The sequence below is a fragment of the Vipera ursinii genome, assembly GCF_947247035.1.
Source record: "Vipera ursinii genome assembly, chromosome: 15".
NCBI lineage: Eukaryota > Metazoa > Chordata > Lepidosauria > Squamata > Viperidae > Vipera > Vipera ursinii.
In genome coordinates this window covers 9,228,359-9,243,194 of record NC_139528.1, presented here as the reverse complement: position 1 = coordinate 9,243,194, position 14,836 = coordinate 9,228,359, and the positions used below count along the sequence as shown (strand labels likewise).

The 14,836-nt window shown below is 53.0% G+C and overlaps 1 protein-coding gene across 1 annotated transcript; it reads left to right on the top strand.

Moving 5' to 3' along the window:
- Positions 1-3,860: 3,860 nt before the first annotated feature.
- RHBG (Rh family B glycoprotein) lies at positions 3,861-13,688 on the top strand (the record flags this gene model as incomplete). The annotated part of the gene is made up of 10 exons (XM_083374458.1): positions 3,861-4,050; positions 7,564-7,750; positions 8,554-8,704; positions 9,644-9,791; positions 10,287-10,453; positions 11,496-11,633; positions 11,875-12,008; positions 12,164-12,285; positions 12,903-12,976; positions 13,608-13,688. 10 exons carry the CDS (start codon positions 3,861-3,863, stop codon positions 13,686-13,688), a joined length of 1,392 nt encoding a protein of 463 aa, XP_083230584.1.
- Between the last annotated feature and the right edge of the window lie 1,148 nt (positions 13,689-14,836).

The following is a 14,836-nucleotide window of genomic DNA, read 5'->3' as shown; positions in this document are numbered from 1 at the left end:
CTGGCGGTGGGGATGTTTCTCCCTCCTCCTGGTCCTCTTGCTCCACTCCTCTGCCCCCTTGGCCGGGTAACATGGGGGATCATCTATCTGACTCCAGCCAAAACCTGTCTGAATCCAAAATCTGGTTTCTAGTAGAGGCCAAGAAGATGCCCCTGGGTAACATCTGGCTGATCCACATAATCAGGCAGCCCAAACTGAAATACAGGGGTAACTGGAGATGCCACCGCTTGAGAAACAGGGTGAAGGGGAGCTGCATCCAGGCAACAGTCAGCTTATAGGCATAATGGGGGTGGGGAGCGTCTCGGAAGGAAATCTCCCCCCCCCCCCTGCTTCCTGGGAAGCAAAGGCAAGTGGAGGAGAGAAGCTTTCAGACTTGCAAAATCCAGTTACTGGATTTTAAGCATCCAGTCAAGGTAGGTTTGGTTCCTTGTCCGAGGAGGGCAAAGGGCTGACAGTGGCCAGCAGGAGAGAGAGGGCTAGTGAAATGGTGCCCATCCAACTCAAGATTCCTAATGCCCCTACGGACCAGGCTGCATCCTCTCTGGGTGGACTCCAGCAAGAAATCTGGCAAAATTCTTGCGCCTAAAGACTGGCTACTTTCACTGCTCCAGATGAGTCAAAGCCATAAGGAATACCAAGTGTATCCATTGGGTTAGGGTCCCTTGCAAAGGGGGCAAGGGAGGAAGGATGCCACTCACCATGTGTGTGGTCAGGAGAATTGGGCCTTTGTTGCGCAGTCCTGGCTGCATGTGACGATGCGCCAAGGCCTGGGACACTTTGTTCTCTCCAGCACGAACAAACCATTGCTTGTCTGAGAGTCCATCATCTGCTGCTGTGCATCTGATGGGTTCCTGCTCTGCAAAAGGCAGCCTCATGGTCTCCATAGCGACTGCCACACGATGGATCAGAAACTGCCTCTCTTTCCTGATCACTTTGGCCCAGCTTTGCCCAGAATACCTGGCTAAAAGGTGGTTTGTTGCCCTGAATTTTCAGAGGACACCCCTGTCAACCTACTTGCCAGCTCTTTGCTTGTTCCCTTCCTGCCGGGCCTTGCCCAGCTCAGAAGCCCTGGTGGAAGCCTCTGAGCTTAGGAGCATCGAAGGAGCACCGAGGGGGCCTGGCCCTTCCCCTAAAGCTGTCCTGGGTTGTTGGCAAGATGTCACAGGCAGCAAAGGCAGTGGTAGCTCAGTGGTGGCATCCTGGTAGCAGAAAGAGGACCCTGCCCTCATGCCCACTTCCTGCAAAGGCCCTTGAAGGACTTCCTTTGAATCTTGCCTCTTTTCAAGAGAGGCTTAGTAGGCGGAAGTTTCTTTTCATAATATCTTGCTTGGATGTCCTCTTCCTAAACTCTTCAGCAGCGTTTGGCCAATGGGGTCCACTTAATGAGAAACAGTTATTGTGGGAGGTCAGCCCCCCCACCGAGAAAGAAATATTTTGGGGAATATTAAAAAGGCAGAATATTATATTTCCCTAAAGGAATAATGGAAAATCTTAAGCAGAAATCACCCTCGCCCCCAAGTCTCTCTGACGCAAGCAGAATCCAGGTCTGTAGAAAGGCAGATGTGATAATCCTTTCAGAAAGACTGGAGCCAGGAAGCTTGAAGCTGATGGGATTAGAAAGACAAAAATCCCTAGAATCACAACCCCTCACCCAAAAAATCCAACACAGGAAGTAAGCCATCAGCCATCAGCAGAGCCATCTTTCTGTCTGGCTCTGCTCCTCAATAAACTACAACCTTCTTTCTAAAGCGGTCTCCATTTTGTTTATTCCCGGCTTGCACTGGACCCTGATGAAGATTTTTCTTTCAACAGACATCTCCCCACTGCTGTTGTCTCTGCGCCTGGACTCCGGCCTAAAACCAATCACACAGTTTGACTGCCACACACCCACCCACCCACACACACACACACACACCCTGCACTTGATCCTGCTGGCCTGATGCCAAACGGGTAGTTTGGCTACCCCCTCGCCCCACTGAGTGCCACCAACATTCACAGCAGCAGGCAAGCATAATTTGCCTGCCGCATTCCCCCCTCCCCCCCAGATCCTTCTCTCTCACGTAACCTGTCAGCAATCGCATTCCCCTCACAGCCCTCTCGGTCACCCTTGCCACCTGCCACCCGACTGGCTAGCAGCTTCTTGTCCCGTCAAGTGAAAGGCCTGGGACAAACGGTGTCTGGGTGAAAGGGTTGGGCCGAAGGGCCAGGGGTGGAGGGCCAGGGAGAATGGCTGGGGGAGGAGGAAAGCTGGCTGTGAATGGGCTGAGGCGGGTGGCTGGCAACGAAGTGGGCTAGACCCGTTTTGTCAGTCTTTCCTCAATTGAGGAAAGCAGATTGCTGGACTTTAGAGGTGAGTTCTCCTAAGTTTCTCCTCTCTGGTGAGGAGACGGTTATGCAAACATTCAACAACCATTTAAAGGCTTAAAGGATGAGCCTTAATTTGCAGGAAGGGCAGTAAGTTTAAGCCAACGTGGATGTAGTGCAATGTATCAATAATGGGCCCTTGGCAACCCCCGCGAAGGTGGCCTGAGTAGCCCTGGACCCTGGTGTGGACTCTAGAAATGCAGAGGGATCCCTTGTCTCCTCTGACAGATCCCCCTCCCATTGCTATCTGGCATTTCCCCTTCCCTTGGCTTCTTTCATGCGGTGCATCCATTGGAAACGGCTTAGCCCTGCTAAGCCCTGCTGAGGGACTAGGGGTTTGAACTCAGAAAGGGGGGGGGGAGAATCTGCTAAGGCCCTCAGGGGTGGGGGCAGAGCGTCCCAGGAGCAGAGCCCACCACAAGGAGAGATTGCAAAATCTTGAAACAGCATGTCACAGATGAGGAATAAAGATAAACAGACCCCAGCGGCAAGCTTAATGATTAACGGGGTAACGGCTTCTTTCACTTGGGTGCCCTTTGCTTTCCAATCTAGGGCAAAAGGCAGCATCTGCCCGGCTGTGGGAGCAAGGGAAAAGTCTGGGTGTCAGTGGTGAGGGAGCCAAGGGGGGCAATGTCCACAGGGCCCTCCGCTGTGCGCAAGGGCCACCCAGAGAATCTGACCTGCTCAGCAGAGCCTCTTTGGAGCAGGGCCTCCCTGCCTGGCAACATGGGTGAAAACCGAGGCCGTTATGGGAACCGGGAGCCACACAAATGTCAGGGTGGCTCTTTGGGAGGGGGGAAGCACAGGAAGGGCTCCTTGCCCAGCATCCTCCTCTTCCTTCCAAGCCAGGCTCAGGACAAGCCCCCCCCTCTCCCGCTCACATGCTGGCCACAGCGTCACACCATTTGTAACCCCCATTGCAGCTCTTGGTGGTCTGGAGAACCTCTTTTGCAGGGAAGCCTTTGTGCTTGTTTTCTCTCCAGGGACAAACTGGGGCTGGTTTTGGGGGAAAGAGGCCTTGGCAGCCTCCTGCCCTGCCCCGTCCTGACAAAACACCTGGGGCCACCAGGAGAGCGATGCCACGGGGAGCGATTGGCACCATCCAGATTGGGGAGGTGTCTCCAGGTCCTCCTTTGTATCTGCAGGGACCCCTTGGGCTCAGAGGGTGTCCCCCAATTGCACGGTCCTGGGATGCCAAGGCCAGCCTGCTTCCTTCGCCCTTTGGCAGGCAGAAGGTGCCGAAGCCGGCTTTCCCTCACCTGGCTGGGACACTCCTGCAACTCCCTCTCCCTGCCCGCCCCACACTTCCCCGGCCAGCCCCACCCCAGAGCAGGTGGCTCCCGGCCAGGGTAAGCAGTGAGCCAACAGCCGGGGAGGGCGCCTCCTCCTCCTCCTCCTCCTCCTCCTCCTCCACCTCCTCCTCCTCCAGAGGTGCTCAGGAAAGCAAGGCAGCCTCTCCTGGTACTCGCGGTGCGCTCACGGCTGGCTCTCCCACCATGTCCGGCCACCCTACCAACCTGAGAGTGAAGCTGCCCCTGCTCTGCGCTCTCCTGCAGCTGGCGACCGTCCTCCCATTCGCCTTTTTCGTCCAGTATGACAGCCACACCAGCCCCCGGCTGTGGCACGAGGAGGTGCAGCTGCACAGCAAAGACCCTCTGGAGAATGAATTCTACCCCCGTTACCCAAGTGAGTATCTCCTGTGCAGGAGATGCCCTCCTGCCAGGGCGCCGGGTGCAGGTCCAACCAGAGAGGCCACCGGGAGCACAGGAGGAATGAGGGCCCAGGAAAACGCCCCTCTTTCTGAAATCTGTGGCACTGTGCCCCGCCTGCCTAGGATGAGCCACGACCCTCCCCATATGCTCCCCAACTCCTCTCCAGAGCTTGGAGCTCTTGCTTCAGTTTTGTTTCTTGGGGGGGAGAGGAAATCAAAGCTTTGGAAATTCTCTATGGATCCCTTCTTGTTCTCTCTCAGTGCAAAGTGGCCTCTGTGATCAATCCTCCCCCAGGGAACTGTGGAAGTTGCCATCGTCTCAAGGTGCCTTTCGAGTTAAGCCCTGGCTTCTTGTCTGCCTTTCATTTCCTACAGATGCCTTTCACAACGTCCCAGTCACACCTGGGTCTCCTGGTGGTCTCCGTCCATGTACTTGCTTAACTTTGGGGACGCACCCAAGACTGGCTGCTGCCTCCATCGAGAAACCACAGTTTATGCTTGTGTTTATGCACCTCACTTAAAAACCAACTAAACCTTGATTCGGTCACATCATTTTTGTAAAGGGCTTTGAGGCAGTAACCGAACTGCAGCAGCCCCAAGGAAGGAAAGGCTGGAGACAGAAAAACTGCCTTAGGATCACCAGCATTAGCAAATAACAAGTTTCCCAAAGTTAGACCAACAGAGCCATGATTTGATCGGGTCATGAGCGCACTCACAAAATGGCTGCCAGAGAGGCAGCTGATTTCCGCCCTTCCCAACACACCCAACTTTGCCTTTTCAGGGGGAAGCAAGCAGATGCCCAAAGGGTCCTGGCTTGTGATTCCAGCCCAGCATGCCTGTGCTGGCCTTGGGTCCAGCGGGATCCGTTCTTCCTAGCTGGGGATCCGGCTGGCCCTACCCAGCCCCTCCCAGAAGGACACGACACTCTTTTCCCCGCCCGGTCTGTCCCTGCTGGCTCTGGCTGCCCCAGGATGCCAAAGAGCCCTGCTGGGTCCAGCCCGCACCATCCGTCCATCCAGTGGGAGGGTTTACTTCTCCTGGTGGGCAGCAAGAGCCGGAGAGAGGCTGCCCCTTCCCCAGGCTGCGTCTGCAAGACATCCTGGGCAGATTTAGCCGGCCCCTCTGTAGAAAGGCCAGCAGATCTTGTGTGGAAAAGTTCCACAGGCTGATTACCTGGAGTTTAAGCATAACTGTTGTTTGACAGCTGGTTTGGGAGGCAGAAGAAGAATTCTCCCCCTGCACTTTCTTCTTCGCATTGCTTTGTTCTTCATCTAAAGAGCCCCAGATTGGATGACCATTTCTTGTTGAGGACTTCTTTGAGCCGCCTTGGCTGTCCCTTTTGCAACCATCAGCTGCTGCCCTCCACGCTGGCATCTTCCCTCCAGCTCTTCCCTGGATAGTTAAGGCTGCAGAGATGCAACGGGGTGAGGCGCTCCAGGTTTCTCAACCTTGGCAACTTAAAGATCTGTAGACTTGAGCTCCAGAATTCCCCAGCCAGCCATGTTGCCTGGGGAATTCTGGTGGCTGAAGTCCACACATCTTCAAGTTCCCAAGGTTGAGAAACCCTGCTCCAGCCTGACCTGAACATTGCTAATTCCTTAGCAGGGCCAAGGAATTAGGAATAATAAAATTTGATTTCATGTAAGCCTGGTTCAGGGTTAAACTTAGGAGGAGCTGCCATATCCCACAGGCCACCACCCACTCTGGCAACAGCGCCCCTGAGATGGATCTGCACTGGGCCAGCCGACAGCAGCTGCAGCACAGCCTTACAGACTCTGCTATGCAGCCGATACACACATTCGCTCTTATCAGCCCGATCTGATGAGGTCACTTTTTGAAGTCAATTATGCAGCTGCCACCGGCTCCATTGCAACCCTGGAGCCCGGCTGAAAAGGTAAAGCTGAGCAGGAAGAGAGGCAGAAGTTTGACTGTCAGACCAGTCTCAGCCGGTGCTGGCAGCCCCTCAGCATGGAGACCCCAGAGCTCTTCTTCCACTGACCTGACCCCTTCCCCTCCTTGTTGTTGTTAGTTGCGAAGTCATGTCCGACCCATCACGACCCCATGGACAACGTTCCTCCAGGCCTTCCTGTCCTCTACCATCTTCTGGAGTCCATTTAGGTTCAGGCCTCCTGCTTCAGTGACTCCATCCAGCCACCTCATTCTCTGTCGTCCCCTTCTTCTCTTGCCCTCAATCTTTCCCAGCATGAGGCTCTTCTCCAGTGAGTCCTTCCTTCTCATTACGTGAGCAAAGTATTTATTTATTTATTTATTCGTTTTATATACCGCCCTTCTCCCGGAGGACTCAGGGCGGTGTACAGAGCAAAGTAAGTATACAATAAACCAACAATAAAACAAATAAAACCCCAGATCTACAAATAAAACCCCAAATCTATCAGGCCAGGCCGGCTTGCTGGAATAGATAGGTTTTTAAATCTCGCCGAAAGGTGCGAAGGTCGGGGGCCATCCGGATTTCGGCTGGTAAGCGGTTCCAGAGGATTGGCGCACCCACCGAGAATGCTCTCCCCCTGGGGGTCACCAGCCGGCATTCTCTGACCGGTGGCACCCTGAGGAGGCCCTCTCTGTGGGAGCACACAGGATGGAGGGGTGTTGACGCTGGCAGTAGGTGCTCCCGTAGGTAATCCGGACCCATGCCGTGTAGGGCTTTGTATGTCATCACTAGCACCTTGAATTTCACCCGGAAGGCAACTAGAAGCCAGTGCAGCTCATGGAGCAGAGGTGTAATATGGGAGTATCGGGGAGCCCCCAAAAGCGTCCGTGCAGCTGCACTCTGTACCAGCTGAAGCTTCCGAGTGATTCTCAAGGGCAGTCCCATGTAAAGAGCGTTGCAGTAGTCAAGACGAGAGGTCACAAGTGCATGGGTGACTGTACGTAAGGCATCCAGGTCCAAATAGGGTCGTAGCTGGCGCACCAGACGAACCTGAGTGAAAGCCCCCCTAGTCACAGCTCCTATGTGATCTTCTAAGGAGAGCTGTGAATCTAGGAGGACACCCAGGTTGCGAGCCCTATCTACGGGGGGCAGTAATTTGAGTTTTAGCTTCAGGATCTGGCCTTCTAAAGAGCAGACAGGGTTGATCTCCTCTAGGACTGACCGGTTTGATCGCCTTGCAGTCCGAGGGACTCGCAGGAGTCTTCTCCAGCACCACAGTTCAAAGGCCTCCATTCTTTGGCGCTCAGCCTTTCTTATGGTCCAGCTTTCACTGCCAAGGCTGGGAAGACCACAGCCTTGACTATACGCACTTTTGTTGGCAGGGTGATGTCTCTGCTTTTTAGTGTGCTGGCTAGATTTGTCATGGCTTTTCTCCCCAGGAGCAAGCGTCTTTTAATTTCTTGGTTACAGTCCCCGTCTGCGGTGATCTTGGAGCCCAGGAAAATAAAATCTGTCACTTTCTGTCCATTTCTTCCACATCTATTTGCCAGGATATGAGAGGGGCGGATGCCATGATCTTGGTTTTCTTCCCCTCCTACAGGCTTCCAAGACGTCCACGTCATGGTTTTTCTTGGCTTCGGCTTCCTGATGACCTTCCTAAAACGCTATAGCTTCGGTGGGGTGGCTTTCAATTTTCTGATCGCCACCTTTGCCCTCCAGTGGTCTGTCCTCATCCAGGGATTTCTCCACACCTTTCACGATGGCAAAATCCATGTGGGAATAGAAAGGTGAGCAAGCAAGGCTCGGCCTCCTTGAGCCTGCAAAAGAGGGGGCTTTAGCCTAAGCAGGGCAGCAGAAGGACAGGGAGACGGAGCTGAGTGGGGGCTGGCACGGCCCTTGGCAGCTGGGCCACTGGCCTGAAAGTCAGCCTCCAGATTCCCTCCCCGTCTCTTGTGGACTTGAGAGTCTCTCTCACCCAGATACAGACTGCCCAATCTGCAGCGTGTGGTTAAAAAAAGCCCAAGTCTGCCATCTGAATTAGCTTGACCATCACTGCAGACACCAATGCCAGTCAAGGTGTGGCTCTAGCAACCAACATCAAACTCAAGCAAGCTTAGTGTGAAGGCAGTCATGAAGCTGATAGTAGATGGTTGATAGCTCAAAGCTCTTTTGGCCTCCCTGCAGATAAGTGCTGCCCATTGCCTGCCATCTTGACCTCAGAGCTGCCCCCAACCAGACCTTAAGAGCAGTGAGGGGCTTCATCCGGGATTAGGGATGTAGGGAGGGGTCCTGTGCCAAGCTCCAGATTCGCCTGCACAGCCCACCCTGGCAACCTGTGGCTTCAGCCTGCTCTGTCGTTGCCTTCCTCTCCTGCTCAGCCTGGCAGTGCTGGATCGCCCTCTGAACGGGAAGGCTGGGGAAGCCACTCTCTCCCCGCTTCAGCCCACAGCCTCCCCGCACCTGGTGGTGTTCTTTCCGGCATTGGAAGGGCAGGTTCTTTGGAAATCCTTACTGAAACACCAGCCACGAGGGATGGGGAGAAGGGAACTCTCCCGCTAGCCCTTTCTCCCCTGCCCCATCTTCTTGCCAGCATGATCAACGCAGACTTCTGTGCCGGGTCCGTCCTCGTCTCCTTTGGGGCGCTGCTGGGGAAGACGAGCCCCGTGCAGCTGCTGCTGATGGCTGGGCTGGAAGTCACCCTCTTCGGCCTCAATGAGTACATCTTGCTGAACATCCTTCAGGTGAACTTCTGGGGTCCCCGGGGGAGGGGGCTTACCCCTCACCCACTGGGATGGGATGGGCCCAGAGCGAGGAACTGTAATCCAAAATCACTCAGAAGCTGCGTTCGGACATCCATTAGATCCTGAACCCAGGTTATGTAATTTGTCAGGCATGGGAAAGCAATTTCTTATTGCTTTTTGGCCTAAATAGGCAGAATCATGCTGGACTAAAGCACCCTCTGCGTAACTTTCTGATAGATGCTGCAAAGACTTAGGGAGGACAGTTCTGCGCCACAGGAATGATTCAAGGCTTATGGTCTTCTTTACGCCTCCATCTTGACACTCAGCACCAGATCCCATCACTGTTATTTACGTAATGCGCAATGCTCCTGATAGTCTTCGCTTGACTCGTGGCAATGATCCTCACCCCCAAAGAATGTGCTTCCTCTCCCCACCCACCCATGTTACCCATTTCTCAGTGAAAGGGGGTAGCCAGGAGCTGCAGGAGGTCTCTTGGGATACCTGGGTCTTCACCCTGGCCCCACTTCCCTCCGCATGGGGCCCAGGACGGCCACCTTCCAAGCATCACCCACACCTTAAAGATCACACACAGATGCTCCATCATCAGATCTCACTGGACCCTCTTAGCCTTTCCTTTGCCCAGGAATTTGGGCCAGGAGGTTCAGTGAACACTGTGAGGATGTGGCTTTTGGTTTCTGAGGTCGTGTTTCTTGCCAGGGGGACATGGAGCCCATGCTGTGAGATGAACAGCTCTATAAATAATTGAAATAAATAAATGAGTTAACACATCTGCAAATAAAGAATTGTGGGAGTAAAGCTTGATTACATTCCTGGGAGGTGCCTTGTAGGAGGCAGATGGTTTTAAATGACTTAAAAAGTTGTTGGTGCTGAAAAGTAAGCTGGCCACATGTAGGTATCCTTTCCTCCCGTCTGCCTCAGGTAAAGGATGCCGGGGGCTCGATGACCATCCATACTTTTGGGGCCTACTTCGGGCTGATGGTGTCCCGGGTTCTTTTCCGACCCCGCCTGGACAAGAGCCGGCAGCGGGAAGGCTCCGCCTACCACTCGGACCTCTTTGCTATGATTGGTGAGGCTCCCAGGCGGTTGTGGGCTTGGTGCCTTTAGGAGAGCAGCTGGATCCGAAGAGGGTCCAGTGGGCGTGGCAAGTATGCTGAGGGGGCGGGGCTAAGTGGGTTTTTTTATGGTTTTGGAAGAACCGGCTGGAGCTTTCTAGGTTTGCTTATAATGATCTTCAACCTCACTTAGTGGTCAGGTTACAGTTTCTTTGTATACTGCATTAAATTGCTAATTTTTAGCAATTGTTCAACAAAAATCCAAGGGAAGCATAGGGTTTGCAGTAAATGGTCTGAGGGTGGACATCACCTTGGATTATGAATTATCCACTCTGAATGATGGAGAGTTTGTTGGTTTCTGCTGCATTATGACTGCACAAGACCATCCCTTCCCAGGCAGCGCACACATTTATTAACCTGTAAGAAACTGGAGGACCCTCAAGTGGAAGGGCTGCTTTGTTCCTTTCGAGGGGGGCCACAGAAATCATATCTCCCTGTGTCCCTGGCAGGCACTCTCTTCCTGTGGGTCTTCTGGCCCAGTTTCAACTCAGCAATAACCGCCCACGGCGATGACCAGCAACGGACAGTGATGAACACCTACTTCTCCTTGGCATCCAGCAGCCTCACCACCTTCGCCATCTCCGCCCTGGTGAACCGCGGAGGCCAGCTGGACATGGTGAGGAAGCCCCTGCTCTCATCTTGAGGCAGCTCTGGAGAGCGTCCACTGTTCTCAGAGGGAGGGTCTGGTTTGTAACCCCAGATGTTGAGGGGGCAAGATTGTAAATCACTGAAGCCAGGGGTGTGTGTGCATCGCTTTGCCAGATTCTGCAGCAGCTCCTCTGGTTGAAAAGCCAGAGGGGGCAGGGTGGGCGGTGGAAATCTCTCCCATTACACTAACCGATATTTTCTGCTGTGCTTTACGGAATATTAACTACAGGGAGCATCATCATTATTTTATTCCAAAATATGTTGTTGTTAGTTGCTAAGTCGTGTCCGACCCCTCGCGACCCCATGGACCACGTTCCTCCAGGCCTTCCTGTCCTCTATCATCTTCTGGAGTCCCTTTAAGCTCACACCTCCTGCTTCAGTGACTCCATCCAGCCACCTCCTTCTCTGTCGTCCCCTTCTTCTCTTGCCCTCAACCTTTCCCAGAATTAGGCTCTTCTCCAGTGAGTCCTTCCTTCTCATTACGTGAGCAAAGTATTTGAGTTTTAGCTTCAGGATCTGGCCTTCTAAAGACCAGTCAGGGTGGATCTCCTCTAGGACTGACCGGTTTGATTGCCTTGCAGTCCAAGAGACTCGCAGGAGTCTTCTCCAGCACCAGAGTTCAAAGGCCTCAATTCTTTTGCGCTCAGCCTTTCTTATGGTCCACCTTTCACTGCCATACATTGCAACTGGGAAGACCATAGCCTTGACTATACGTACTTTGGTTGACAGGGTGATGTCTCTGCTTTTTAGTGTGCTGTCTAGATTTGCCATGGCTTTCCTCCCAAGGAGCAAGCGTCTTTTAATTTCTTGGCTACAGTCCTCATCTGCGGTGATCTTGGAGCCCAGGAAAATAAAATCTGTCACTACCTCCATTTCTTCCCCATCTATTTGCCAGGAATTGAGAGGGCCGGATGCCATGATCTTGGTTTTCTTAATGTTAAGTTTCAAGCCAACTTTTGCACTCTGCTTCTTCACCTGGAACAATATATATATCCCCTCCCACCCCCCAGGTTCACATCCAGAATGCCGCCCTGGCTGGCGGGGTGATCGTTGGCACTTCAGCCGAGATGGCGGTGACTCCCTTTGGGGCCCTGATCGCTGGGTGCGTGGCTGGCCTAGTGGCCACCCTCGGCTTCAAGTTCCTCACGGTAGGCCTTCCCAAATGCCCAAGCCAGGCTTTGCCTGCAGCCCCTTCAGGTCTCCGGCAGAAGCCTTTTCTTTCAAAGGAGCCGATTGGGCAGCAGAGCCCGGAAGGGGAGGCGGGCAGAGGCCGGGAGCCAGGCAGCCAAGAAGGAGGGTCCCGAGAGGCCCAGTTCTCAGCATGGCCAAGAGGCTTCCTGCCCCAAAGCTCAGGTCCCCTCCCTCTCTCTCTCTCTCTCTCTCGCACAGCCCATCCTGGCTGCCAGGCTGAAAATCCAGGACACCTGCGGGATACACAACCTGCATGGCATGCCCGGTGTGCTCGGTGGCCTCCTTGGTGCCCTAGTGGCCGCTCTGGCAACCCCAGATGCCTATGGAGAAGGGTGAGTGGCAATGGGGGGGGGAGGCAGAGGCTTAGGGCTAGGGAGGGACAGCTCCCTCCCTCCCTCCCTGGCTCTCTTCCCAAAAGAAGCCTGGCCAAGGTGGCCGGGGTCTGCCAGGGCTGTGCTGGCTCACGGGGACCGTCTTGCTCCCGTAGAATGGCTGATGTCTTCCCCCTTGTGGCCTCTGGGCAACGCACCGCCATCAGACAGTCGCTCTTCCAGCTGCTGGGCCTGGCGGTCTCCCTGGGCATGGCCGTGATCGGTGGCAGCCTGGTGGGTGAGTGGGGGGCGGGGCAGACAAGCACCCCTGCAGCTCTCTTCATACTGGTTTCCACAGGGACATTTTTCAGCTTGGGTGTCTCCTGTGGCCTCAGAAGGGAGTGAGATGCGGGCCCCAGACCTGCACCTCTGCAAGGGGCTTGAGAAGCAGCCCTGACATTTGTTTATTCAATATATATGCCACCCATCTCACTATCAAGCAACTCTAGGCAGCTTACAACATCATAAAAACAAGAATATAAAAACCATAAAAACATTAACAGTAACAAAAATGGGTAAAGTAGGAACTGGCACATGGATGGGATGGAGGTGGGATCTTCTCCTTAGTCCACTATCCATGGGTCACCCCGTGAGGTGGAGTAGGCAGAAGCAGTTTTAAGAGGGTGGGGCGAATCTCACCTTGAGTGGGCTGAGGTTCCAAAAGACAGAATCCACCGCAGAAAAAGGTCTTCCTCTGGATCCCCCCACCAAGTTCCTGGACTGACAGGGTCGGCATGAGTGGGCAGGCCAAACCCATTTTGAAGTGGGGCTCCCAGGAAAGGCCACTGTAAGAAGACCCCTCACCCCTGTGCTGCAGATCCCCTGCTCCTTCTGGCTGGTCTCTCCTTTTTTTAGGGGCCGTCCTGAAGATGCGAAAGCTTGGGACACCCCCAGATGCTTTATGCTTCGAGGATCAAATCTATTGGGAGGTATTTGAAGGCTTCCGCAGGGTCAAAGCCAGCTGCTGCTTAGCCTGCATCCGATGCTGTGGATTCCCTGAGACTGGAGGCTGATTGACTGGTTGATTGATTGATTGATTGATTGGTTGGTTGATGGATGGGTTTTATAGCCTGCTTTTCTTCTGGGACCTCAAGGTGGAAGGGACCCAACATCAACTCTCCCAGAATGAAACACAGGAACTCTGTTAACACAACAGGCTAGAGTTAGCTAAAATGAGATTGGAAAAATTGTGGTTCTGTTTATAGTCCAAGTTCACATGCTTTGTTAAGGGATCAGACCTATTGTTTTATTAACCTCAATGTGGGTGCAAACACAGCCACACGATTCAAGTGAGAAGAGAAAAGGAAAAATGGTGGACACGCAGAGAGGTTGGGTGGGAAACCTGTGGTCCTGCTGAGGCTGTGGACCACGTGAGGTCAGGGTGGGCCGGAAGCGTCAGCTCGGCCTCTGGAGGGCCAAAGACATCCTAGTTCGGTTCTGGCAACACTTCCTTTGGGAAGCACCAAAAGCTGGAGTCAAAAGGGCTTTGAACTTGCATACGCTTGCAAGCATGGAGGGCAGAGAGCTATTCTCAGCCCCTCCCCTTTCGGCCTCACTTAGGTGCCTGAAGAACATCAGGATGGCTTCCAGGGCGTGGAAGTTCTGAGCATAGAGGAGGCAGAGAAAGACACCCACGCCTGACAGGGTCGGTCAGGGTTGCTCACATCACCATCACCGCCATCACCACCAACCACCAACAAAGCAACTACCACGTTTTGCCTTGGCGAAAGCAGCCAGGAGGACTCGGTTGCCGGAGCAGCAGCATCTTCCAGGATTGGCGTCTTGCCTGGAAGTCCTGCCAATGCAGGAGATGGTTCCCAATGACTCGGGTGCACCAATTCAGAAGCGCCGTCTTCCTTCCGTGTGATTATTTCACGGGTTCTAGAGTTGTGACAGCAGCTCCTAAAAAATATCCCAAGGCCAACAGCAGGCAATGTTATTTGTAAAGTTTGTTTTCTTTCACAACCACCCTTCGATTTACAGAACGCTGTTTGCTTTTCAACACAGATTCCAGGCTGCAAATCAGAAATAGAACCAAATACAGGTAGTCCTCGAGTTACTGCCACAACTGAGCCCAAAATTTATGTTGCTAAGTCAAATATTTTTTAAGTGAATTTTGCACCTTTTTATCTTTTCTTCCCATGGTTGTTAAGTGAATCATTGCATTTGTTAAGTTAGTCACATGGTTGTTAAGTGATTCTGGCTTCCCCATTGACTTTGCTTGTCAGAAGGTCACAAAAGAGAATCACGTGACCCCGGGACACGGCAACCATCATAAAGATGAACCATTTGCAAAAGATCTGAATTTTGATCATGTGACCACAGGGATGCTGCAATGGTCGTTAAGTGTGAAAAGCAGTCATAAGTCAGTTTTTTTCAGTGCCATAGTAATTTTGAACGGTCATAAAATGAACTGTTGTAAGTCAAGGACTGCCTGTGTGTGCAGAGTGTGCAACAAGCAGCAACCTAGTAAAAGAAGTGAGCGATGAGACAGTCAAGGCAGGGCCCAATCTGGGGTTTCCTGAAGGTCTCTGTCAAGATGTGGTTGCCAGATACCGCCACTGGACCAATGGGAGCCTTTCATCGGCCGCGGAGCTCCCACAGGGTCAGAAGCTGGTCTTTGGGGGAACATTGGGGGTTATTTTTTTTTTTTGCAAGTTTTCAGTATTTCACATATTGACAACATAAATAAAGTTAATTCAGTAAATGTTATGGAATTTGGCAATATAATAGCAGGAGAGCAAATAAAAGGCAAGATAAATGTGTTTTATCTTAAGATATCTTCTTTT